At 41.8% G+C, this 25,068-nt stretch overlaps 1 protein-coding gene across 1 annotated transcript in view; it reads left to right on the top strand.

The window, feature by feature from the left end:
• The window catches only part of LOC147724364 (uncharacterized), a 350,577-nt gene that overhangs the window by 153,382 nt on the left and 172,127 nt on the right, over positions 1–25,068 (top strand). The window contains exon 5 of the mRNA XM_086965924.1: positions 2,296–2,410. Within this exon, the coding sequence (XP_086822050.1) occupies positions 2,296–2,410 (115 nt within the window). The remainder of the gene's footprint in view (positions 1–2,295; positions 2,411–25,068) is intronic.

Below are 25,068 nucleotides of genomic sequence, written 5' to 3'. Positions count from 1 at the left end.
CTGACAGGTTCAGGGGGATGAGGGCTGAGGTTTCGCCGTTGTCTTGTTGGCGTCAGATGTCGTCTGTGGCGGCAATGAGGGCTGTCTCTGTGCTGTTGTTCCGTCTGAATGCGGATTGTGACGGGTCTAGGATGTTGTTGTCCTCGAGGTGGCGGGTCAGCTGTATGTTGGCGATTTTCTCAATGACCGTCGCCGGGAAGGGGAGCAGGGAGATGGGGCAGAAGTTCTTGAGGTCCTTGGGGTCCGTCTTGGGCTTCTTGAGAAGGGCGTCGATTTCGGCGTGCTTCCAGCTTTCCGGGATGTCGCTGAGTCAAAGGAGATGTTGATGACCTTTCGTAGTTAGGGTGCGATGGTGGTGTCTGCTTTGTTGAACACGTGGTGTGGGCAGGGGTCTGCTGGTGATCCCGAGTGGATGGAGTTCATGATCTTTCGTGTCTCGTCGTCATTGACGTGGGCCCAGGATGTCAGCTGGTTGGTGCAGGTGGTGTTCGGGGTGGGGGCAGTCGTGGTCAGGGCTGGCGGTGCGTTGAAGTAGTCGTGGATGTCTATGATCTTGCGGTGGAAGAAAGTGGCCAGTGAGTCGCACAGTTCTTGCGAGGACGGGATGTCGTTGGTGTTGGCGCTGGGGTTGGAGAGTTCCTTGACGATACTGAAGAGCTCTCTGCAGTCGTGTGCATTGTTGTCCAGGCGGGCTTTGAAGGAGGATCTCTTGGTTGTTCTGATGAGTTGGTGGTGTATGCGAATGGCGTCCTTGTGGGCAGCGTGGTTGTCTGACATGCGGTCTTGGAGCCATTTTTTCTCTAGCATCCGGCATGTGTGTTTGGAGGTCTGGAGTTCTTCGGTGAACAAGGCGGCTTTCTTGCAGAAGTGGTTGATGGAGGGCTTCTTTAGCGGGGCTAGGGTGTTGGCGCAGTCTTCGATCCACTGTCTTAGGTTTCGGGAGGCGGTGTCAGGGTCGGTGGGGTCGGTTGGAGGGTCCAGGGCGAGGGTGGAGGTCAGTTTGTTCTCAGTGATTTTGCCCCAGCAGCGGCAAGATAGCTGTTGAGTGTGGTGGTGCGTGGTTGCCTTCTTGAATGTGAAATGGATGCAGTGGTGGTCGGTCCAGTGGAGTTCGGTGGTGGGGTTGAAGGCGACGTGGGTGCTTGTGGAGAAGATGGGTTCGAGCGTGTGGCTGGCGGCGTGTGTGGGGTCGGTGACGAGTTGTCGGAGGCCAAGGTTGGCGAGGTTGTTGATCAGGGTGGCTGAGTTGGTGTTGTTGTTGTTTTCAAGGTGGTAGTTCAGGTCCCCGAGAAGGATGTAGTCCGTGGAGGCGAGTGCATGGGTGCTGGCGAGGTCGGCGATGGAGTCGCTGAACAGGGCCCGGGGTCCGGGAGTTCTGTAGACGAGTGTTCCTCTGAGAGTGGTGTTGGGGTCGGTGTGGATCCAGAAGTGAAGGTGTTCGGCGGAGTTGAGAGTGTCGTCTGCGAGGGTGTGGACCTGGAGTGTGGCCTTGTGGACGATGGCTATTCCTCCTCCGATTCCGTTTGTCAAGGTGAAACCCAAGCAAACCACAAATTAACCTGAACTTAACCCTCTGGTAGCTGGGCACAAAAGCAGTCAGGATTAACTTGGAGGCAATGTGTAAAGTATTTATGCAGCACGCAAAAAGAAATAAAGTGAAAACACAACACGAAAAAATCCACACCAATGTAGACAAATAAAGTACTTTTTCATAAATTATTTGACACCAAAACGACAAAAATCCAGTTAGTAGAACCGGAGGCATTTGGAGGCTGGTGCTCGGTTTCACCAGACTAATATTGGCAGCTTGTTGATTGAAGGCGGTATTTGTCCAACACATATCTATTTTTCTACTCAATAATATACTTGTTGTTGGTAAGTGTTCTTCAAATTATGACTTTCAGATCTATTCTAATTCCTATTTTTGCTTTCTGTTGTTTAGATGAATCTTAACAAAGTTGGAATGAGCTATTGCTTACAATTCACTTCTTTGACAATCTTCTATAATTTGGCGATGCATCCAATACCTGATTATTTTTCTAATCTCTCTCAAATTTGTCAATTTAATGTGTGCACTTCTTTATCTAACATTTGCCTTATGCCAAATCTGCGCTTTAAAATTGAATAAAAACTCATGTAAAAATTGAATTTAACATTTCACAGTTGTTGTGCTCTTTTCTAGAGGTTTATCAGACTTGACAATAGCAGGCTGGGAAAAGTAAACAGATCTGTGAGGATGTTGTGGACTTTACAATACCTGCTTCATACTTTATTTAATTTGTTTCTGTTATGTAGGAGGTGCAGTCTGAAATAAATACAATACAAGTTGAGCTTGGTACAAAAGAAAGCAGTGTGGAGATCCTAAAGGCAGAAAATGAGGCATTACAAAGGAAATTTCAAAGTCTTTCAGGTATACTAAGATTAAATATAAATACTCATACCATTTTATGTTATCGATTTGGCACAAGAAATCACAGATATGGAAAGCTATTTTCTTAGCTCAAATTTTAGTTTATGTTTTATCCTATATGTCTTCATTGGGGCCCCATGCCAATCAATCAATCACATAATAGAGTTGTTCTTTGAGCAGAAGAGAACTGAAATCCTGAAGTTCCTGAGCCAATGCATTTAGGTAATTTGAAATGTCCTCTCCCTAAACAAAAAAGACCTCTACAAAATGTATGTGTGTAATATGGTAAATCTGTACATATGGCAAAAGACAGTTGAGGTAAACCTAAAGTTCCTAAGATTCAAGCATGTGTATTGTAACATTTAGGAAAGATACACTTGGTGAAAACCCGGATTCCTTGACAATGAAGGGAGCTACCTTGTCCAGTGAAGAATTTAAGCCAGTTCCAATCTGTGGTTTCAAGACCGCGCAGTCTTCATTTGGTCATATGCTAGTTCCTATGAAAATGATTTTGCAAGATGGACAGAAAACGATGTTTGATTCAAGAGCCTCATGGAATTATATGGATATTAAGTTTGCTCAATCCTTATAGATAGCAGTGATTAAGAAAAAAAATATTGAAGAGTTAAAGGCAGTAAATAGCCCAAAGCTGTCCTTTGGGCCTCTATGTTTCCATATGCATATAATTTCTTTGGTATGTTTTCGAAATCATCAAGCAAATATATCTCAACAGAATTTGACCAAACCTTTGGTTTTTTGGAGAAATGCTTTTCTTTTGCCCCTGTTTTGCAACGGCCAATAGTTGACCGTTCATTTTTTGTGGTAAAAGGATGCCTGGTATCATGCGTTGGGAGAAGCTTTTTCCCAAATGGTCCCACAGCTAGACAAGTGCATCCAATGGCCTACTTTTCCCAGCAGAATTAAATTATACTACAACAGACATAGCACATTTGTCAATAAAAAAGATCCTTCGAAGAATAGAGTTCGATACACAGTAGAAGTATATACTGACCCTAAAAATGTGCACATTTAAAAGCAGCTAGAGCATTAACTCCTTGACAACTTATATGCACCTTGTTAGTTTCTGATTATGACTTTGGGATACATTATAAACCTGGTCCAGACAATGGGACGGTGTGTGTCTTATCCCAGCAGACCCAACCTGAAAATGAAAATGAGGTACTTGGTGTACCCCCATTGATTTTGCCAAGTCAAACTCAAGATAGTCATTCTATACTATTGATCAGTATTGAAAGAGCTCTTTTTAAAAAAAAATATGTTTGTTGAATATTCATCAGCATTCTATGCATCACATCATATCGCATCTACGTTATACTTGTGTACATTGCATTCTTTCAATAGAGAATTTAGCAGTGATTTAAACATTAGAAACAGTAAATAAAATAAAGAAAAAACAGGTAATGGTACTTTAACTGTGTTCATTCTTCTGCAGAGTTGATACCATACAAAGACATTAGTCGCCCCCTTCCTCTAGGTCCGATTCCCTTTTCTACTAATCCTATCCTTGTCACCTTTTCTGAAACTATTCGTTGCTTGACATAAAGAGGAGTCCAGCTTTGGAGTATGTCCCACTATAATACCAAGATAGCAGACCGAGGTGGTTTACCATTTCAAGCGCAGATGGGGCAAATCTTGTCCGTGAGACCATGCCAGGGCACCAAGAGGGAACAACAGTGATTTAAACCTGTTAACACACAGGCCTGCTACCTCGCCAAAGTTGGAACATTTCTAGCAGAAGTATGAGCAGAGTGACAGTCTTTTGATAGGGATAGAGAAAAGGAAGACAGAAATGAGAAAGATGAGCTATTGTATCAAGGGAATACTCTGTATTTACTTTCAGCTTAGCTAAGACAATAAGGTATGCGATGGGTTCATGATTCTAAAACTGCTTGGCATCCTGGAATAGCAAAAACGTTAGCAACAGTTAGAATGTGTTTTGGTGAACACCTCAAGATAAGTTCTATTTCTGCTTAGATCAAATGATCAGATATTAGACCCAAAAGTCAAAATTGTAATGTCAATTCTAGTAGTTGTCGATCATTTGACTAAGATGGAGCATTTCATTGCATTAACCGGGTTGCCTTCCTTCAGAGAGTTAGCACACATCTTTGCACGTCATAATATTAATTTCATGGACTATTCAAAGGTTATGATTGCTAACGGGATTGCAGTTTACTTCTAAATTATAGTGTGCATTGTGTAAAGAATTAGATATCGAAGTTAGTCTGTCTACTAGTAATCATCCTCATACAGATGAGCAGACAGAATGATTGAATCAATGTGTTGCGCAGTGTTTGAGGTATCAGGCCTTACTTCAAGAAGACAATTGGAGTAAGACACTGTGATTACCAGATTGATTTATTACGGCTCTGAACATACTGTCATAGGAATATCACCTTTCCTTTCTATACATGTACATCAGCCTAGACTATTGCCCTCAGATTTACTCTCTTCTATATCAGTGCCCTCAGTATAAGAATATTTCATTAAACTTCAAGAAAATCTCATTTGAGCACAAGAAGCATTAAAAAAAGGCCAAGGTTAGCTCCAAACTATAGGCAGATAGAAAAAGTTTTCTAGTGCCCAAGTGCACAGGAAGGCAGGAAAGTATGGCTAATCACTAAGAATTGTGTGAAAAATTGAACATTGATAATACAACCAGGGAAAAAAACAGTATGAAAAGCACAACAAACAATTAAAAAGTACCAAGTTAAATTTATTTCTAAATGTACATATTCATATTAAAAAAACAACAATTAATACAAAATCATGTAAACCAAATGATTATAAAAACAATCAATCATATATAAATAATGTATTTGTAACACATTTACACAAACAGTATATATAGTAAAACAGTGGCGAACATTATAAAACATCGACGCGCGTTTCGGCGTTATCAACAGAACGCCTTCATCAGGAGCCACAATCAATCTGTAAGACATATATAAAATAAATTAGAAACATCAAGGAGTCATCTGAAACTCCCATTAATCATTTAACAATACATATATATATTGCTGTGCTTACATAACACGAACTCCCTACTAAATGTAGCTAAACAATATAGCTACATATGGTACAAATATTTATACATATAGTGGCTCCTGATGAAGGCGCTCTGTTGATAACGCCGAAACGCGCGTCGATGTTTTATAATGTTCGCCACTGTTTTACTATATATACTTTTTGTGTAAATGTGTTACAAATACATTATTTATATATGATTGATTGTTTTTATAATCATTTGGTTTACATGATTTTGTATTAATTGTTGTTTTTTTAATATGAATATGTACATTTAGAAATAAATTTAACTTGGTACTTTTTAATTGTTTGTTGTGCTTTTCATACTGTTTTTTTCCCTGGTTGTATTATCAATGTTCAATTTTTCACACAATGTTTATTTCCCTGTATTACAAATTCAGTTTTTGAACAGGGGGTCCTTGTTATTCACATTAATCACTAAGAATTAACATTTGATTGTTTCTAAGTGTATTGGTCCATTTATAATGAACACAAGGTGAATCCTGTAACAGTATTATTAAAATTGCCAGAGTCCATGAAAATCCATCCTGTCTTTCAAATGTCTTTGTTGAAACCCTGCTGTGCAAAAACATGTATTGCTCGAAATCCAGAACCAATTGATGTGAATGCTGAAAAAGATTATGAAATATACAAGTTTTAGATACATGAATTGTTAGAATAAAATGTTAGCATTTAGAGGACTGCAAGGAGTTTGGACCTGAACAGTGATCAAGGGAACTGGCTTCCAATCTTCAAGCTTCTCGTTTGCTAGGTGAGTTCTATAACAGTAAACCAGGTGCACCAGGAGCTTTGATGCTGATATGTCAGCCCTTGAGTGGTGCATTGTCATAATCCATGGCACATGCTTGCATTTGTGCACTGGTCCATCATGGAAACACACAGCTCTGAATCTCTATATGAGTCTTCAGGAGCAGACAAGGCATTTGGGGTGCGCAGAGTGTGACTGCTGCCTGGAAAGAGAATGCGCATTTCATTGGATGAAACACACAGGTGAAGTCAAGAAAGTCTACGTGTCTCATAGAACAATTGGACACTCATCTGATTTGCATGTGGTGGTGGCCATCTTGAATGTTTAGAGTATAAGTTCTCTGTTGTCCATAGATTCCTTTCTTGTCCATTGGGCTATGTAGTTGCCTCTGCTGGGAATTTGTTGCCAAAATTTCGGAACACTCACAGACTGTTATTATTAGGAAGTTGACAAATGACTGAAATTGATTTAGCAAAGTATGCTAGCCCAACATTCATAGACTTTGCTCATGACCACTGTTTTCAGGAGTCATCTATTTAGAACTGCGATTCTCCTAATACCATGACAAGAGAATCTAAATTTCATTAAAGACACAGAGGCTAACATTATGCATATTTCTTTTAATGCTAACTCTAAGCAGCCGCTTAAAAGCAATACATCATGAAGTGAAACTGTTCTAGAATGGAATCTTCCTCATGTATAATAGCCATGAACATTGTTGTGTAGTTCCTAGGAGTCCTCCAGGACCTGCGCGTTTTGGGGGACCTAAACTGAAGGCTTGATGTCCCAACCGCTTCTAGACACCCCTACAGGATATGTCAGCCATTAGACCAGCTAGCTCGACAGTGCCTCTACCAACCCATGTATTCTACAGTGGTGTAGGTAGTTTCTGGCAACCACTGAACATGACAACCCTGATTCCTCAGGGATTGTCGAAAACAGTACAGTACGTTTTGCTCAGACACTCTTGGTTGCTTACTCTCAGAAAATACACAGGATGGTGATTAGGACATTTCAATTAGGATGTTTTGGTCCAGCCACAGCCTTGTGTAAAACATATGTGCTGCGACAATCAGGAGACAGAAGCATACAAAAGAGATTGCTGGTACCAATATAGTAAATAGTAGATACATTTCTACCATAGTGCTAATAAGATGAACATAAGCAGTTCAGATAAAAACAATGGCACTTGCATATTCCTAAAATGTGTGCCCTAAGTAATTTGCCTAAATGTACCTAGCCTAAATCTGTATTTGTAGCATGTATATGCATATATGTATGTAGCCATGAAACCCCTAGTAAAGAACTAGTCCCATCACCTGATCAGTGAGAACAAAGGACCCGTTTGGCTTCGAGGATGACACCCCGCAAGGGATGTCAGACCGCTGCGTGTCGAAGATTCAGTATGCAGGACCCTGTGTCATCTTGGAAGGAATTGTCCTCTAATTTGTAGGAGGGAGTGGGGATCTTTCATACAAAAGTGGTCACTCCAGGGTTTTTCCTAGAATTTATATGTTTTTAAAATAATCATGGATGTTTTGAAAACAATCATAAATGTTTTGAAAACAACCACCAATGCTTTTTTAAACAAGTACCATCATGCACAGCTGGCTGTTAACAAAGTATGATAATAATGTGGTGAACCTTATACAGAATAATTCTGCTGTGCCTGGGGACATGTTTATGTACGTCAGGTACAGGGATTATGATAAGAGAACTGAGAGCCTGGTGTTGAAGAGACAGGATGCTTTGAAAAAGGTCTATAGCTAGTAGTGCATAATTCTCAAAAATACTTTATATATAAAAGCCCATTACATGTAGACTCAACGCCTAAGGTGGATTTGATATTTAAATTTTTATTATTTCTGAAAATCAATATTTGTGTGGTATTTTATTTGTATATACATGGAACAATTTTTTTTGGTTGGGGAATTTTTGTCCCTCTTTTTCTTGTTTTATATAGAATTTCTATAAAATCTCCTGATATAAGATCTGTACATTCATAACATATTCATATTATATCAAAAAGAAGATAATATATAAAAAACACACATCTATAGCACACACAAAAGTGGATATTAAATTCAGATAGTGATGAGGGCAAGGCGGTAGGATAGCACACACTACGCGCGTTTCGGCTGGAAAGCCTTCATCAGGTGTCCCGTCTTTAACAATGTATAACACTCGGTGTGAGGAAATATAGGAGTAAAAATGTGATTTAATCATGCGTCAGAGCTGGATATGTCCTGGCTGTCCCTAATGTTCCATAAACTGTATATGCAGCATTCTCAGCCCCAGGTTTCACTGAGAGTTCATTTTCCTAAGGGTGGTGATGCGTCCAAGAGGAGTAGGGGAGGAGCATATGTGAAGATAACAAGACTTAGATCTTGATGGAGGTATCTGAATTATCGAAAGCTGATGGCATAGCTGGATCTCTGGGGGTAGTTTAAGTTGGATATTTAGTCTGATATGTTAATAATATTGCTTGACCTGGGGCCAGACGGTTCTGGTCACTGGTGGAGCATCATTAGGTGTGGGATCGCTGAGCAGGATATGGCTCTCACGGCTGGGGGTGCTCTAAACGCCGGCGTGAACGTCGGAAATGTAAACCAAGCAATATTATTAACATATCAGACTGCTGCATATACAGTTTATGGAACATTAGGGACAGCCAGGACATATCCAGCTCTGACGCATGATTAAATCACATTTTTACTCCTATATTTCCTCACACCGAGTGTTATACATTGTTAAAGACGGGACACCTGATGAAGGCTTTTCCAGCCGAAACGCGCGTAGTGTGTGCTATCCTACCGCCTTGCCCTCATCACTATCTGAATTTAATATCCACTTTTATCTTCTTTTTGATATAATATGAATATGTTATGAATGTACAGATCTTATATCAGGAGATTTTATAGAAATTCTATATAAAACAAGAAAAAGAGGGACAAAAATTCCCCAACCAAAAAAAAAAATTGTTCCATGTATATACAAATAAAATACCACACAAATATTGATTTTCAGAAATAATAAAAATTTAAATATCAAATCCACCTTAGGCGTTGAGTCTACATGTAATGGGCTTTTATATATAAAGTATTTTTGAGAATTATGCACTACTAGCTATAGACCTTTTTCAAAGCATGTTTATTCCCTATGTATAGCTGGTTCAGTTTCTATATAGGGGTCCCCTACTTCCAAACCAGTTGAAGAGACAGGAGCAAGCTAAAGGGTAAATGGCCACCTGTTAAGAATCGTTATTGTTGTGTGGATGGGGCAAATGCATCTAATAGGGGTATACATGATAGGAGTAGCCTAAAGGACATGACAACATAGAATAGTGTGCCTCTTTTAAATGCGAGGTATCAGAGTTTTCTTTAATTAACGTTCCTTTAATTGTCTTCTTTATTTTGCATTCCAAATGGAGAGAAATAACAAAGATTGAATGAAAGTGTCACTGAGTTAATTCTTTCTGAACATCTTCCTTCTGGAAACAGCAGTAATGCAGAGCAAGTTAGTTATGTTGAGTTATCTGAAATAAGAAAGAGTATAACTGCTCTGTGTCATGTAAGTAAGAAAGTTTAACCATTGAAGAAGGCATGTTACATGATTTTTTTTATAATACAATAAAGGTTGTATACATTTTCAGAACTGCAGCTCCGCTCAACAGGCCAGTGATTTCGTTGGATCTCCTGACACTTTCCAAGCAAGAAGGTTCAAAGTCCCTGTCTGGACTAGGGGTTATTCTCTTCCGTTTATTTCTCTTAGGCAGCCTTTCTTGGCTGGAAGTAGTAAGGGAGTGTAGAAAGCTAATTCCAAAATCGTAGGAAACCATGCCTCGCACGGCCAGAATAGAGATACTAGTTAGGAAGCACTGTTCCTGTCTCACTTTCTGGAGGACTCTCTGGATCATAGCAAAGGGGGTAAAGGCATTGGCTTGAATTTCTTATCAGGATTGGAGCAAAGCATTGATTGCTAGAGCACCTGGATATGGCATCCAGCTGAAATATTTCTTTAGTTGGAAGGTCAGTCTGCTTGCAAACAGATCTGTCTCTAGAGGCCTCCATATTTCATGGAGAGCTCTGAAGGCTTTCTTGTTGAGTTTCCAATCGCTGTGGTCTAAGAGGAATCTTGAGTTCCAATCTGCAGTGATGTTTGTTTTTCCCAGTAGGTATTCTGCTTTTAACACAATCTTGTGCTCTAAGCAGAACATCCAGAGTTTTTTGGCTAAGTTCGATAGGTCTGCTGATTTGGAACCTCCTAAGTGATTTATATAGGCTACAGCTGATATATTGTTCATTTTCAGTATAACGGATCTCCACGAGGAACAGGACAGCCTGTTCGTCCAGTCAATCGACTACAGCAATGGTGCTGTGGAGCCTGCGTATGTTATGGCGGGTCGACCAGTGGGGCATAAAGCCAGCTTGGGCAGGGTGGATCAAATCTGCAATATGTGGGATCAACCTATTTGCTAGTACTTTGGCTAAGAGTTTGGCCTCTATGAGGAGCAAAGGTCTGGGGGTCGTCCCGGTTTGAGGAACACAACTATTTCAGCATGCCTCCAGGCCAGTGGTAGAATCCCAACCCGCAGGGCCTCCTCCAAGGTCACCAGGAAGTGTAACCCAAAGATAGAAGTGAAACCTTTAAAGAATTCACCAGGGAACCCGTTGGGTCCCAGCGCCTTCCCCGGCACGACCTCTGCAGCCGCAGAGGTGAGCTCTTCTAGCGTAATGGGTTCATCCAGGAAGTCCCTCACAGAATTGGAAAGCGCCCAAGGCGGAATGGCCAGAAAAAAGTTTTTGATTTGGAATTCCGAATTAACCTCATGTTTAGTATACAATGAGCGGTAGAAGTATGCGAAGACTGAGGCTACTGAGGCGGGGTCAGATAGCACCTCGGCCTGAGGCGACGCAACAACAGGGACCACCATCGGCTTGATGGCATATTGATAGTCTGTGAAGTAATTTTCCGGACTTATACCCCATTGATAGATTCAACTTTGGGATGCTTGCCATGCCAATTTGGCTTCATCAAAAACGAGGCTATGATACTGCCTCTGCAACACCACCAGCCGCCTATGAGCGTCGCCGTCCGCCTGCTCTAGGGCCTCGCGCTCCATCGTATAGATCGAGGATTCGAGTCTTACGAGGGCTGCTCTCTTTTGGCATTTGACAGATGTACGGTGGTTGATGTCATACCCCCGAATGGTGGCCTTCATGGCCTACTAAAGGGTAGAAGCGGAGGTAGCAGATTCAGTGTTAAGCACAAAGTAGTTGACAAGGGAAGTATGAAGATTTCTTTTATATGTAGGGTTGGGTAGCTGTCACGTAAGCATGAGCGAATTTTGCGGATCTCGCGTTCGCGAATTTTGCGGATTTGCGGATTCGCAATCCGCAAAATCCGCGAATTCCCGCGAATTTGCGGATTTTTTTTTTTTTTGTGTTCGCCCGTGTTTCTGCCAGTTCGCGAGGGTTTTGTACACTTTCGCAAATTGCGAACTTACCTGTCAGGTCGCAAGTTTCGCGAACTTGTTGTTTCTACGTGTCCAGCCTGTTTGGGACACTCTTCTTCATCACTGCCACTCTCTGTCACCACTGCCACTCTCTGACTACTCATGCCACCCTCTGGCCCACCCATGCCACCCTCTGTTTCATCACCACACCCTCTGGTTGTCCAGTGTACATTATTTTCGGCAAAGCAAAGCACACCTTCCCTGCCTCAAGTGACCTGAATTAATTTGGGGCTGATTCATGTGTCACAGAATATTTTTTTAGCTGGCACCTGCTTCCTTAGTGCGCCCTGATTAGTGATCTTTTGCACTTGCTAAGTGCTTTCATTGTTGCAAAATTAGTTACAACACCTGCCCTGCCCCAACTGACAATAATGAATTAGGGGCTGATTAATGGATTTTAACTTCCAGCCTGGCTCCTGCTTGTCTCCCTTAGCTGTAATTCAGGACCTTTGTGGCATATGTGTAACTATTCTGAGGTTCAGAGCAGGGTCACATAATAGTTTCAACTGGCAACTGAACTCTGGAGGGGCCCCTCAGGAAGCACTCCAGGAAATGGCTACTAATGATGAGCCTGAACTTTTGAACCTGGTAAGTAGTTACTTTCAGTTTTGCTAAGATCGTATTTCTGCAATTTTGCACTTATTCGCGGGGCGCGAACTCACGCGAACAGTGCGAGCAGTGCGAGCAAAATCCGCTGCTCGCGGATTTGCGGATTTTGCGGGAAATTCGCAAATCTCGCGGATTGCGGATTTCCCGAAAATCCGCAAAATCCGCGAGCGGAACGGATTTTCCGCCCACGCCTACTGTCACGGCGACATACGCCAACGAAAGGCCGAGCACCCGGGGCCTATGCGCATCTACATTTGGACAAGGGAGTGATCCAATAAGCCACGCGGGAGAATTTCAACTGCCCCAATCCTGGAGGTGTGTGCCCTAGAGAATGTGAAACTGGTGTCAACGAGGTCAAAGATCAGGCAGGAATCGACCCATCCCAGTGTCTGTATAAGGGGACCTAGCCGGGACTCTCTGAGTGTGGTATGTGCTGCGGCTGGACGACACCGATCACGGACGGATCCATAACATTATTCCAGTCACCGGCCACCACCGCCATGACGTCTGGCAGCGCTCCCCAGAGGTCTATGATGTGCTCTGAAAATGCCAGGGTAAGGCGCAGGGGAACGTACATGCTTCCGAACACAATGGGTTCACCCCAAAGCATGCCGTGGAGGAAGACATGTCGGCCCTGCTGATCCGTCCAAGCGCGAATATGAGTAGAAGGGAGTCTGCGATGAATGGCTATTGTTCAACTACCCGGGACCTTCTTGTAAACCCTGAGTGATAAACGTAAATAAACCCGTAGCGAGCGAGACAAGGGGCATGGGTGCCTAGTATGAGAGTCTCTTGTAGGAGCAAAACGTCAGTCCCCTGTCACTTCGCGCATTTAAGAATAGCCCCCCTTTTAATGTTATCAAGAAGGCTGCGCACATTCCAGGAAACAACCCTAAGGACACCACGGGGTGCAGACTGAGTCATTGATAAACACACTGTGGAAAGTGTACAAAGTGGACACATGTGAGACACAGCGTATGCCTATGAATAGCAAAATGTAGATGCGGAACCAACAATCAGCCACAAATGGAAACAAAACATTTCCCCCACCCCGACCTGCTGCCCATCTAATACCTCAAAGAACGGTGAAGTATCTGTCACGGACTTCATTTGGATCATACCCCAACTGGGAATGGGAGCCGGTAAAGTCCAACTTATACCCCCCAAAAGTCCCTTCTTTGGTGGGAGTCTGTGGGACTTGTTCTGTATCCATGGTAGTAGCCTGCGATATATGCACAAATGTTACTTATGAAAGATATGTCATCTGCAACGTATGTAGTGTCCTGTAAGTTCCTCAGCTGACTGACCTTACAGGTCTGGCCGCTGTGTTCCTCGTTGTTTATCCCCACGGGAGCTGGAGAGCATGGAGGATCCTGACCTGTGCCTCCGCTTGTCTTTGGGAAGGGTGTTCTTCTGTTTGTGTGGGTCTCCAGTTGACGAGTTGGAGTCTCGGGGTGGGGGCGTGTGCGGCTTGATGTGTGGGCGCTCATCCGTCCAGTGAAACACATCCTCCAGGGAATCTAAGAACTGGGTACTATCCTTGTAGACCACCCGGTGCCGCGCCGGGAAAAGAAGCATGTAAGTCAAGGTCTTCTGGGTCCGTGCTTATGGCAGGATGACATTGCTTTCATGGTAGTTGAGGATCCATGATATGACGGGACAAGTCCTGGCCCCGGGTGGCGGTCTGACAGTGAGCGCCCGGTGTGCACGCTCGATCATGAAGCAAGAGGATAGTGACCCATCTGGAAGCCATGATTTGAGCCAGTGGTCTAAGAAAGCACACATGTCCATTTTTTTGCATCCCTCAGGGAACCCTACGAAGCGCAAGTTGTTGCGCCAGGCCCTACCTTCTGGGTCCTCCCCTTGATTGGCCAGCCTATGTGTGAAGCCCTCCAAAGCCAGGACCTTGCTCTGTAGCGTCGTGATAGCGTCTTCGGCCTCAGAGATCCTATTTTCAGCCAGTGTCACACATTTGACCGCATTGGGGAGATCCTGTTGCAGCAATGAGGGTTTTTGTTTTAATACAAACCTTATTTCTTTCCGTATTTTCGTTATCTTCTTTTGGGGAAGTAAGAGGAGACATTTCAATGTGTCTATAGTGAATCCTAACAATCCCAGAGATCTGGAGGATGTCAGTATGGATTATTCTTTGTTTATTATAAATCCTAAGTTCTCTATGAGGTGTACTACTACGTTCAGATCCGGTAGGATCTGGGAGTGGTGCTGGCACATGATAAGAATGTCGTCGAGATAGACAATCAATCGTATCTCTTTTTCTCTTAGGAAAGATGCAAGAGTCTTCATTACTTGGGAGAAGCACCAGTTGACAGAAGATTAGCCGAAGGGTAGAGCCTGAAATTGGAACAGGTATTGGTACCATATGAATTGGAGGTACGGTTGATGCTCTTTTGCCATGGGGATGGTGAAGTTATTGACTTTTAGGTCTAGTTTCACTAGCCAGTCTTTCTCTAATAGCATATCTCTTAAAGGATGGATGCCCTCCACCTTAAAGTGTCTGTAGATGAGGAATTTGTTGAGTTCTCTGAGATTTATACCAGGCCTTCATCCTTTGTCTTTTTTCAGTACAAGAAACAGAGTACCTACAAATTTCATGCATTCCCATGGTACTTCTATAATTGCTCCCTTGTGTAGCATTGAGGTCACCTCCTCCTCCACTATTTTCTGTTGTTCTTTTGTCAGTGATAAACTTCTCGGGGGTGGAGTTTGTATTGGTGGTTTTTAAAATTATATTTTGAATCCTTGGTTGGTTTTTAAGACCCAGGGGTCTTGTGTGATTGTCTTTCAGACATGTGAGAAGAATCTGAGTCTGCCTCCCACCTTTCCTAGGGAAAAAGAAGAATGAGGGGTGAAAGTACTCACTTTCGAAGTTGCCGGGGGTTTTTCCACCTGGTCTGAACCCTTTGAAGCAGGATGCTCTTCCTCTCTGGGAGTAGAATGGTGGAGGAATGTTTGCTTGTTAAGGTCTACCAAATCCTCTGTGCCTAAAGTAGGGCCTTTGGTTGAAACGGCCGGTTGAAAGGTCTTCTGGCCAGGCCAAAACTGTTTGTGTTGAAGACACTTCTCATTTTGTTTTGCACTTTGCTGAGATGCTGTAAATGTCGCAAAGTATTTTCCTAATATTTTTTATCATGTCTTCAGCGAATAGCAGGCCTGTAGGGTTTTGAGAGGGTTCTTTATCAGCCATGTCACTCAATTTAGGGTTAATTTTGGTAAGGACCTGTTATACATTGTTTCTTCATGTAATGTGGTTGTCTGTAGTCTTAGTCCTTTCTTAGTGTTCTCTCATTCTCTGTCTACCACAATGCCTATGTATGTTCTTACTTCCACCTGAGAATTCTACTAGTGTCAGTTGATGGTCTGGTCAGCTGGCGAGGTTGTGTACTCAGCTGTGTCTTACAATAAATCTACAATATTGCCTATTTAAGAGTGAATTCGAGACACAAACTGCACATGGAAATGAAGAAATGACTTGGAAAACCGTGAGTTTTTTTTAGTTATGGTGATAACGGAGGGAAAAAAAAAGAAGAGTCAACAGCCAAGTTCAAGTTCTTCTACCGTGAGTCTAAAGTACTTATGGTTACCGTTATTTTCTCTCCGTGTTGTTCTGCACTTCTTGTCACATTTAAAAATGATGATGCATTTCGTTTTCCATTGGAGTCAGCAGAGCAGCAGCATGCTCGATTGTGACGTGGGGCTTCATTTCTGCTTGGATGGTCTTTCAATATCAATCTTGACAGGCTGGCTGCATCATAGCGCATTGTCACGCAGCGTGTAACGTCACTGCGTGAGGTTAAGCACACATTTTGTTTTCACCATGAAATTCAGTTTCCTTGACAACTGAGCTTCCGGAGCACATCACAATAATAGAGTCTTGTGTTAAACTTAAAACTGCGCTCGTCCCTACTCCAAGGTTTATGCATGAAATAAAGGTAAGCCAGCATATTCACTTCATCTTTATATGTCGGAATGTTAATCGCTCTACAGCATTCGACGTGAAAGCCTGCACTCGGTTCTGGTGTATTTGAAGACAGTTTATGTGTAAAATTCTTCACGGCAGCGCCATCTTGTGGAGTTTGCACTGTATTTGAAGACAGTTTATGTGTAAAATTCTTTACGGCAGCGCCACCTTGTGGAGTTTGAACTATTTCATATGTGGCTTTTTGTTATGGATTGTACAGATTGATGGTCAAAACACGGACCTGCATTAGAGTATCAAAACGCAACGGAGACTTTATGAGTTAAAGTGAGTTAAATACTTGAAAATAATAAAGTCAGTAGCCAGCGAAATTGAGTGTATTGATACCACATTTTGTCCACGCTTTGAGTATGACACTGATCACGAGAAGGCGCATTTCGCATACAGAATCTCCAAAGCAATTTAAAGCTGAGTAATTTGGGAAACACAACACTTATTGATGGAATTTAAGAACTAACGTATCGCTTGTATCAGTAGCAGTGTCAGTATTTCTAGAAAATGGACAAAAGAGTGCGGAGCAAAATTAGTCCATATCTGAGTCAAGGAAGCGAGATGACAGAAGTAAAAGAAAGCAAAGTAGGGAACAGAGCATGGACAATGGTCTTGCAAGTAGAGTCAAATTTGTAAGATGAACAAAATGTCCACAACCGGGACAAAGGTCCCAGGTGAGAGTCTCGACGGAAGGTCCACATCGGGGACAGAGGTCCCAAGTGAGACTCTGGATAGTAAGTTCACAACGGGGACAAAGGTCCTGGTCCCATGGGAGTCTTTGGACGGTAAGTCCACAACGGGGACAGAGGTTCCAGGTGAGACTCGGGACGGTAAGTTCACAATGGGGACAGAGGATCCACGTATGACTCTGGACGGTAAGTCCACAACGGGGACAAAAGTTCCAAGTGAGTGTTTGGACTGAAAGTCCACGACGGGAACTGTCAGAGTTTGGACAAGAAGTCCACAACGGAAGCAAAGTCTGAAAGCCTGTATTTGGGACAAAGGTTCCAAGATTTACAGCAAGGATGGACAAATCCATCTTTTGAAGTGAAAGTTTCTCAAAGGACAAAGATTCTAGCATCTAAACAGGAGAGGGCAAACGATGTCAAGGAGAAGTGAAGGAGTCCGGAATAGTGGTGTGGAGTCTAGAGACTCCGAAACAGGAACAGTGAGTTCTAAACTGGGTCGGTGAATAAAGTAGTGTCGAAAACCTGTGTTCAGGACTGAGAATGTACAGGATAATTGCTGTAAGTGTAGTGACTTCAAAACTTAAAGAAAAAGATCTGAAATGGGACAGTGAGTCCAGAAGCAAGTCAAGGAGCCTAGGAGAGGATTGAGCGTCTGAGCGATTGTGACTGAGAAGTTTCCAGTTGAATTAAGAAGAAAGTTTTGAGTCCCGGAACCCTGAGGAAATTTGTGACAGTGGGGCTTACAGAAGTACCAGGTCTAAGGTCCCAGATTCACGACAGAGAGTTGTGACAGAAAGGTTCTGAGAGGAACCAGGACTAGGGTTTGTCCCACAACACATGTTGTTTGTGAGTTGTGTCAAGTTGTTAGGCAACTCATTAGCTTGTGTATGGGAGGGGGTTATGTTGTTTGTGGCCACCCCTGTTTGGTTGTATTGTAGGTGATTAAGTCACTAAATGCGTTGGTAAATGGTGCATGAATGAGGTAAGAGAGTGCTCGTACTAGATCAACACCAGGTACACGATGGCAGTTTCAAAGTTACTTATGAGACTTGATTGGTCTTGCCTGCTGCAGGTCGCGATCCTTTTATCAATGTTTGGGTTGACTTGTTATTATTAGTAGAGGTCAACCTTCATGGAGCCACATAGAGCTACTTATAACGAACTTTGAACCAGTTTCATATTACTGATTACTTCAGGTTGTATAAGCGATTCCCTCTTCATCCAGTTTCAAGGGTCTGTTCTCCTTTTGTTTTCTTCATGGAGAGGTTGTTCTGACATTCAGTGCCTTATTCTAGTTTTAAACGCCAATACCCCTGATGTACTCTATCTTACCTGGTGTGTTTAACCTATTGAGTGTTTTGGGTGTCATTATGGAAAGTGTAAGAAGAGCTGTTGTGGCTGTGCTTTCCTAGGGCGGTGTTTTTACCCAATGGTGTACCCTTCTTTGAGGAGGGTGTGGGGCCTGTTGATACCCATGGTTTACCCTATGTAGGGTATGTTGTAGTTTGTGTGTTTTGGGGGTCGTTGCGGAAAGTGTAAGAAGAGTTTTTGTGGCTGTACTTTCCTAGGGCGGTGTTCTTACCCAATGGTGTACCCTTCTTTGAGGAGGGTGTGGGGCCTGTCGGTACCCATGGTATACCCTATGTAGGGTATGTTGTAGTTTTAGTTCCAGGGTGTGAACTTGTGTGTTTTGGGGGTCATTGTGGAAAGCGTAAGAAGAGCTGTTGTGGCTGTACTTTCCTAGGGTGGTGTCTTTTAACCAATGGTGTACCCTTCTTTGGGTATGGTGTGTTTCTCCCAAGGGTTTGTGTCTACACCTACCTGTGTGTTTTGGGGGTCATTGTGGAAAGTGTAAGAAGAGCTGTTGTGGCTGTACTTTCCTAGGGCGGTGTTTTTACCCAATGGTGTACCCTCCTTTGAGGAGGGTGTGGGGCCTGTTGATACCCATGGTATACCCTATGTAGGGTATGTTGTAGTTTATGTGCTTTGGGGGTCGTTGTGGAAAGTGTAAGAAGAGCCGTTGTGGCTGCGCTTTCCTAGGGCGGTGTTTTTACCCAATGGCGTTGTTTTGTTGTTTTTACCCAATGGTGTACCCTTCTTTTGGGAGGGTGTGGGGCCAGTCAGTACCCATGGTATACTCTATGTTGTACTGACGTTCAGTGCCTCATTCTTGTTTTAAGGGTTAATATCCCTGATGTACTCTATCTAAGTGAGCTTATACAATTTTACCTGGTTTGTTTAACTTATTGTGGGTTTTGGGGGTCAGTGTGGAAAGTGTACCTACCCTCTGGTGTACTCATATTTGGGGAGGTTGTGGGCGTAAACACCTTTCCTTGTTGCATTGATTTTCACTCATCTAAACCATGTTTTGGTTTCACCAGGGAAGGGGGATGGAGTGTGTTGTACAAAGTGTCTTCTATCTTATTGTTTTACGTTTGTGTTAGTGTTATTTCTGATACCTCGTGTGGTTCTTAATTAGTTTTGTGTATCTCATTTTTGTACTACATGGGGTAGGTGTTGTAATCTCTGTTTTTGGCTTTATTTTATTTCTTTTCTATAAAGGAGGGAGATGTGTTGTACATTGTTTCTTCATGTAATGTGGTTGTCTGTAGTCTTAGTCCTTTCTTAGTGTTCTCTCATTCTCTGTCTACCACAATGCCTATGTATGTTCTTACTTCCACCTGAGAATTCTACTAGTGTCAGTTGATGGTCTGGTCAGCTGGCGAGGTTGTGTACTCAGCTGTGACTTACAATAAATCTACATGTGTTCAACTAGAAGTATTCTGTCATCACTTACCATCATATTTACAACAGGACCACTCTCCTCCTTTCTGCATGAATGCCTGTGTTAGTATTCCGTAATAGGATCAGGGCTCTCTGACTCCACCCTCTGACTGGGTCTGTGTATAGTGGTGTTCCATTGATATGGCTTTCTTCCGCCATATTGATTATTCTTACCAGGAGGCCTAGTATGTCGAGGAGGCAGTCCTGGCGGGCTTTCAGTCTCTCCATTCTTTTCATGGGTTCTCTTCCGAGTTTGAAGAAGAATTTGATCAATTCAGGGTCAAGGTTGGATGTTTAGCATACTTTCTCTTGAATGGCCGGTCTAGAGCATTCTGTTATGTATTTCTCTCTCTAGGGGATTTTTGAGCCATTTTTTATAAACTTTGATACGTGGTCTTGAGGCTACCACTCTGAGTTTCTCGGATGTTTAATGTTATATGGAGAGAACATCTCCTCACCTAAAGGGTTAATTATAATTTTGTTTGAGGATGAAGTTTTTCCTCTGCAAGTTTAAAGTCTAAATCATCTTGATCTAAGTCAAGTACGTATTCATTTATGTTGGTGTTCTGGTCACCTTCTTCCTCCATTTCACTATTTTGTTTATTGTAAGGAGCACTAGGATGATTTGTGCGGCTTTGGACACCTTGATAAGTTGTGCCGCTTAGGGCACCTTGATAAGTTGTACCGCTAAGAGCACCTGATACATTTGAGGTGCAAAGACGTCCTGTAAAGGGGAGCATGGAGGAAAGTCACCCGGGACTCGTTCAGTCAAGTCTTCTGGCCCCCTTCCTTTGAGAAAGTTGAGACTAGTGACATGGCCCTAGATCAATGGGAGACCGCCATTGTATCTGATCAATGTGTATTCTAAATTTAGAGTACAGCCCTCTGGGCGCAGCATTCGGGGGAATCGTCTCAGTGATTTAATCCAGTGCTCTCAATGTTCTTTTCTCACTGTTATCTCAATAAAGTTTCATTCATTCAAAACATTGATGCAATGAAGTTTATTATTCTTCCAATTTCGTTAAAGATTGTCCGTAAATGTTGTAAATCACATATACAATATTTTTCCAAATATATAGTTCCAACTGGAACTATTTAGAGTATATCATGGTCCCAATGCATTTCGTGCCATTAGGGCACTTCATCAGGGGAATCTATAAAGAAGAATTTGATTTGTATAAGAGGACCCACTTCATAACACATTCTGTAAAGTAAACATTTAGAGCAAGTACATTATTAAACTATTCATAGGAGTATCTTATCATGCAGTGAGGGTTAGCTGTCAAAATATGTTCATCTGAAAAAGTTTAAATATAAAGGTTCAGTGACAGTAATCGTTCTCCTACCTCGTAACCAAAGTGAAACCTTACTGTGTTTTCTCTCAGGTTAAAAGTGAACCCGTGATTCAGGGGTGTCCGCTATAGTAAACTCATGTTATACTATTTAAACTGAAGTGACTGTGTATGTATCCTGGGTGCCAAGTGCCATGTTAAATAGTCTATCTCAGTGAACATTTAAACGGAGAGCAGACCCCGGCTTCTACCGATTCTCTCGTGATGCAAAGTGTCGGCGTGTATCTCCCGATGTTCCATGTAATCTGTGTGTGTCGCGTTCGTATATGACGTGTAAAAACAAAAGACCAACTTCCCGTTTCAATTAGTGTTTCAATGGCCGTGTGGATATTGCGATCATGGGCGGCATTTTGAAATAGAATATATATCAATGTGCCGCAATGTTTATTACTGTGTTATAGGCACAGTATACAGAGTTTCTGAGTCAAGTGAGTCTAGTGGGTCAAAAAAGTAACCCTTATGCATTATATAAATTATGATTACTAAATTAATAACGGTGTCATGTTCGGAAATTTTTACACATATCGGCCGACGTTGGGCGATAGCGTACTAAACATATAGGGGGCACCATGTTGACACAGGTTGGTAAATCGAAAAAATGCTGAGTGTGATACTAATAAGAGTAAAGTGACGTATATGTACAGTGTAAAGGTATGTACAGAGTGTATATCGAGACTAAAATATCTTGTTTAAAAATCTGAAAATAGCTCTCATTAGATAGGTGCAATGGAGTGTGTAGGACGGTGGTCTCTCTAGTGTTGGGGATATTGCTAATAGAAAAAATGTCCATAAATACGATTAGTGCAAGCTGGTGTGTAGAGTGGTGTTTCTGATAGTTAGGTAATGGTGCTGATGGAAACTATATACTCGAGGTGGATGCTAAATTACAGTTAGTTGGTCAATATTGCAATAATTAGACAATTATAAATAGCATGAGAATTCCAGGCAGTCATTAAGTCCGTAAGGTTTCATCGTGTCAAGTCTATAAATCAATTCATTTTCCTTCTGTAACAGTGTCCTGTTTACATCTTGGTTATCAATGTTCGTGATAGTCTCTAGTATCATAAATTTTAGTTGAGCGATGTTGTGTCTGCATTCATTGAAGTGTATAGCAATCGATGATTTGTCACTTTTCATTCTTATGTTACTTTTGTGCTCTGATAGGCGTACTTTTATTTTTCTTATGGTTTTCCCCACATAGACTAAGCCACATGGGGATTTGAGAAGATAAATCAAGTTCTTTGAATCACATGTGGCGGTTACGTTCAACCTGATTGATGTACCTTTGCGTGGATGGTTGATCGTAGTTCCTTTTATTATAGCATGACAGTTGTTACAGTTATGGCAAGGTAAAGTACCTTTATATTGTGCGGAGTTTGATATTTGACTTGGTGATTTAAGTAAATCTTGAATATTTTTGCTTCTTGTGAATGCAAAAGTTGGTTTTTTGTCAAAAATACCTTTAAAGTCTGGTTCATTAGATAGAATGTGCCAGTGCCTTAGAATTGCTTGTTTATAACTGTGACTTTTTGTTGAATATCTTGATACAATTACACTCGTCTTTCATCTGATTTCTTTGTTGATTCCAATAGTTCCGTCCGTGTTGTTGAGGTGCAATTAATTTCTGCTCTTTTAAGGACTTCTAGAGGATAACCTCTTTCTTGAAACCGCTGTATCATGCTCTGTATTTGAATTTCTGATTCGTTTGGATCTGAAACAATTCTTTTCACTCTTTATAGTTGTGATGTTGGAAGGTTATTTTTGAGGTGATGGTTGGTGGAAACTTCTATAATGTAGTAGATTGTTTCGATCTGCAGTTTTTTTGAATAAGGTAGTGGGTATTTTGTTTTGTTTAATTTGTAGTAGGGCATCCAAGTAGGATATTTCTTTGTTTTCCACTTGATAAGTGAACTGTATGCGCTCATTGATTTTGTTCAGATCATTCAATTCTTTCATCAGGTGTGAGTGTGGACCTTCATCAGGGAGACGAGAAACAGACAATATTGGAAAGCGGGAATGTAATCCCCATATTCAACCTGTCCAATACTACTCTAAATGACTCTAGTGTTAGCCTCCTATCAAAAGGTCTTTCGTTTGTACCTCATTGTGGCACTAATGTTTTCGAATTATATAGCGATATAATATCTTTCTTTCGAAAAATTCGGCTCAAAAAATATTTTCAAAATGAATCAACCAATTTGCTGACCTTAGAACCTGTCACCCTTAGATTACCTTCTACTTTCAGCCCTTCTCTCGATCAGGTCGGGCCTGAGGTAGCTGCATTTGAGCTAGTTGTTTTAAAAAAATTGGAAAAAACTATCCGTTTTATTTCAAAACCTATTTACAATATTAATAAATCTGAATATGATGCTCTTTATGAACTTGCCTCCGACACCTCCATCACGATTAAGAGCTGTGACAAAGGAGGTGGCATAGCAGTTATTGACTCTTCAGCTTATGAGCTGAACATGTTAAAACTGCTAGAAGACCATACCTTTTACCGTCCTGAAAGACATAACCCTATAAATAAAATAACTAAAGACATCTATTCAATTACTTCTTTGGCGTTAGAAAATGGCGACATCAGCAAAAAAGAGTTCGACTACTTGAATACCAATGCAGGCAAAACTGCCTGTATCTACGGCCTACCAAAAATTCATAAAGATGAGAAAAACCCTCCCTATAGGCCGATTGTGTCTACGATAGGCACACCCACTGAGGCTCTCTCTAAATATGTCGACTCCTTTCTTTGTCCCTTTATACCTAATGTTCCATCCTATATAAAGGATACAAGTGCCATGATTAATAAAGTAGAGAATATCAGTTTTGACCCCTCAAGAGACATACTTGTAACTTTAGACGTTGAGTCTCTTTACAGTAATATTCCCTTAACTGAAGCAATACAAGCAGTGGAATGGTTCATTGATCTTTATTCTTTACCATGCCCTAAGACCTTCCTGCTACAATGTCTCCAAATGGTGCTTACGGAGAATATTTTTGAATTTGGACAAAAACTCTTCCGACAAATTAAGGGAGTTAGCATGGGGGCCTCGGTGGCACCTTCGGTGGCAAATATCTACATGGCCGCCTTTGAAGCCCGTCACATTCACAATGAAATAGCACCCTTCTATGAGTCTGTCTCCCATTGGTCTAGATACATTGACGACATCTTTTTTGTCTGGACCGATGGGAGACAGACCCTGGATGAGTTTCTGGCGTGGCTTAATGTATGTGATTTGAACCTTAAATTCACTTCACATACAAGTTCTAATAAATTGGAATTCCTAGACATATGGATTTTCCATGAGGATGGCAAACTCAAAGTAGACCTTTTTGTGAAACCAACAGCCAGAAATACCCTTCTCCACTTTCGAAGTTTTCATCCCAGAAACCAGAGACAGAGCATCCCATTTTCCCAATTCTTACGATTGAGGAGAAATTGTACAAATCTTCGAGACTTTGACATACAGGCAGTAGAGATGAAAAAGAAATTTTTAGAGAGGGGCTACCCGCACAGACTAGTGAGGGAATCGTACAAAAGAGCACGCTATTACGACAGAGATTGTCTATTAAGAAATAAACCAAAGGAAGAGACCAACAAACTAGTCTGCATTACTCGACACTCAACAGTAGATGCGAAAATAAAACAAGTCATCAACTCCTCCTGGCACATTTTGAACAGCAATGGTGCCAATAATTTAGAGAAACCTCTTTTTGCACATAAGCGCAACAAGAATATTAAAGATTACATTGTCCGTTCAAGAATAAAAAGCCCAGCAGACCCTAAAACATTTGTACAGAAATCCTTAACCGGTGACCATCCTCTTAAAGGCACTTTTCCTTACTCTAGCTGTAAATCTTGCGCTAATATTCATGAAGGAGTTTCTTTCACCCACAATGGACA

Source organism: Lissotriton vulgaris, chromosome 4_1, assembly GCF_964263255.1.
Source record: "Lissotriton vulgaris chromosome 4_1, aLisVul1.2, whole genome shotgun sequence".
NCBI lineage: Eukaryota > Metazoa > Chordata > Amphibia > Caudata > Salamandridae > Lissotriton > Lissotriton vulgaris.
Note: the sequence above shows the minus strand (reverse complement) of the source record. Positions and strands in the feature narration are given on the sequence as shown.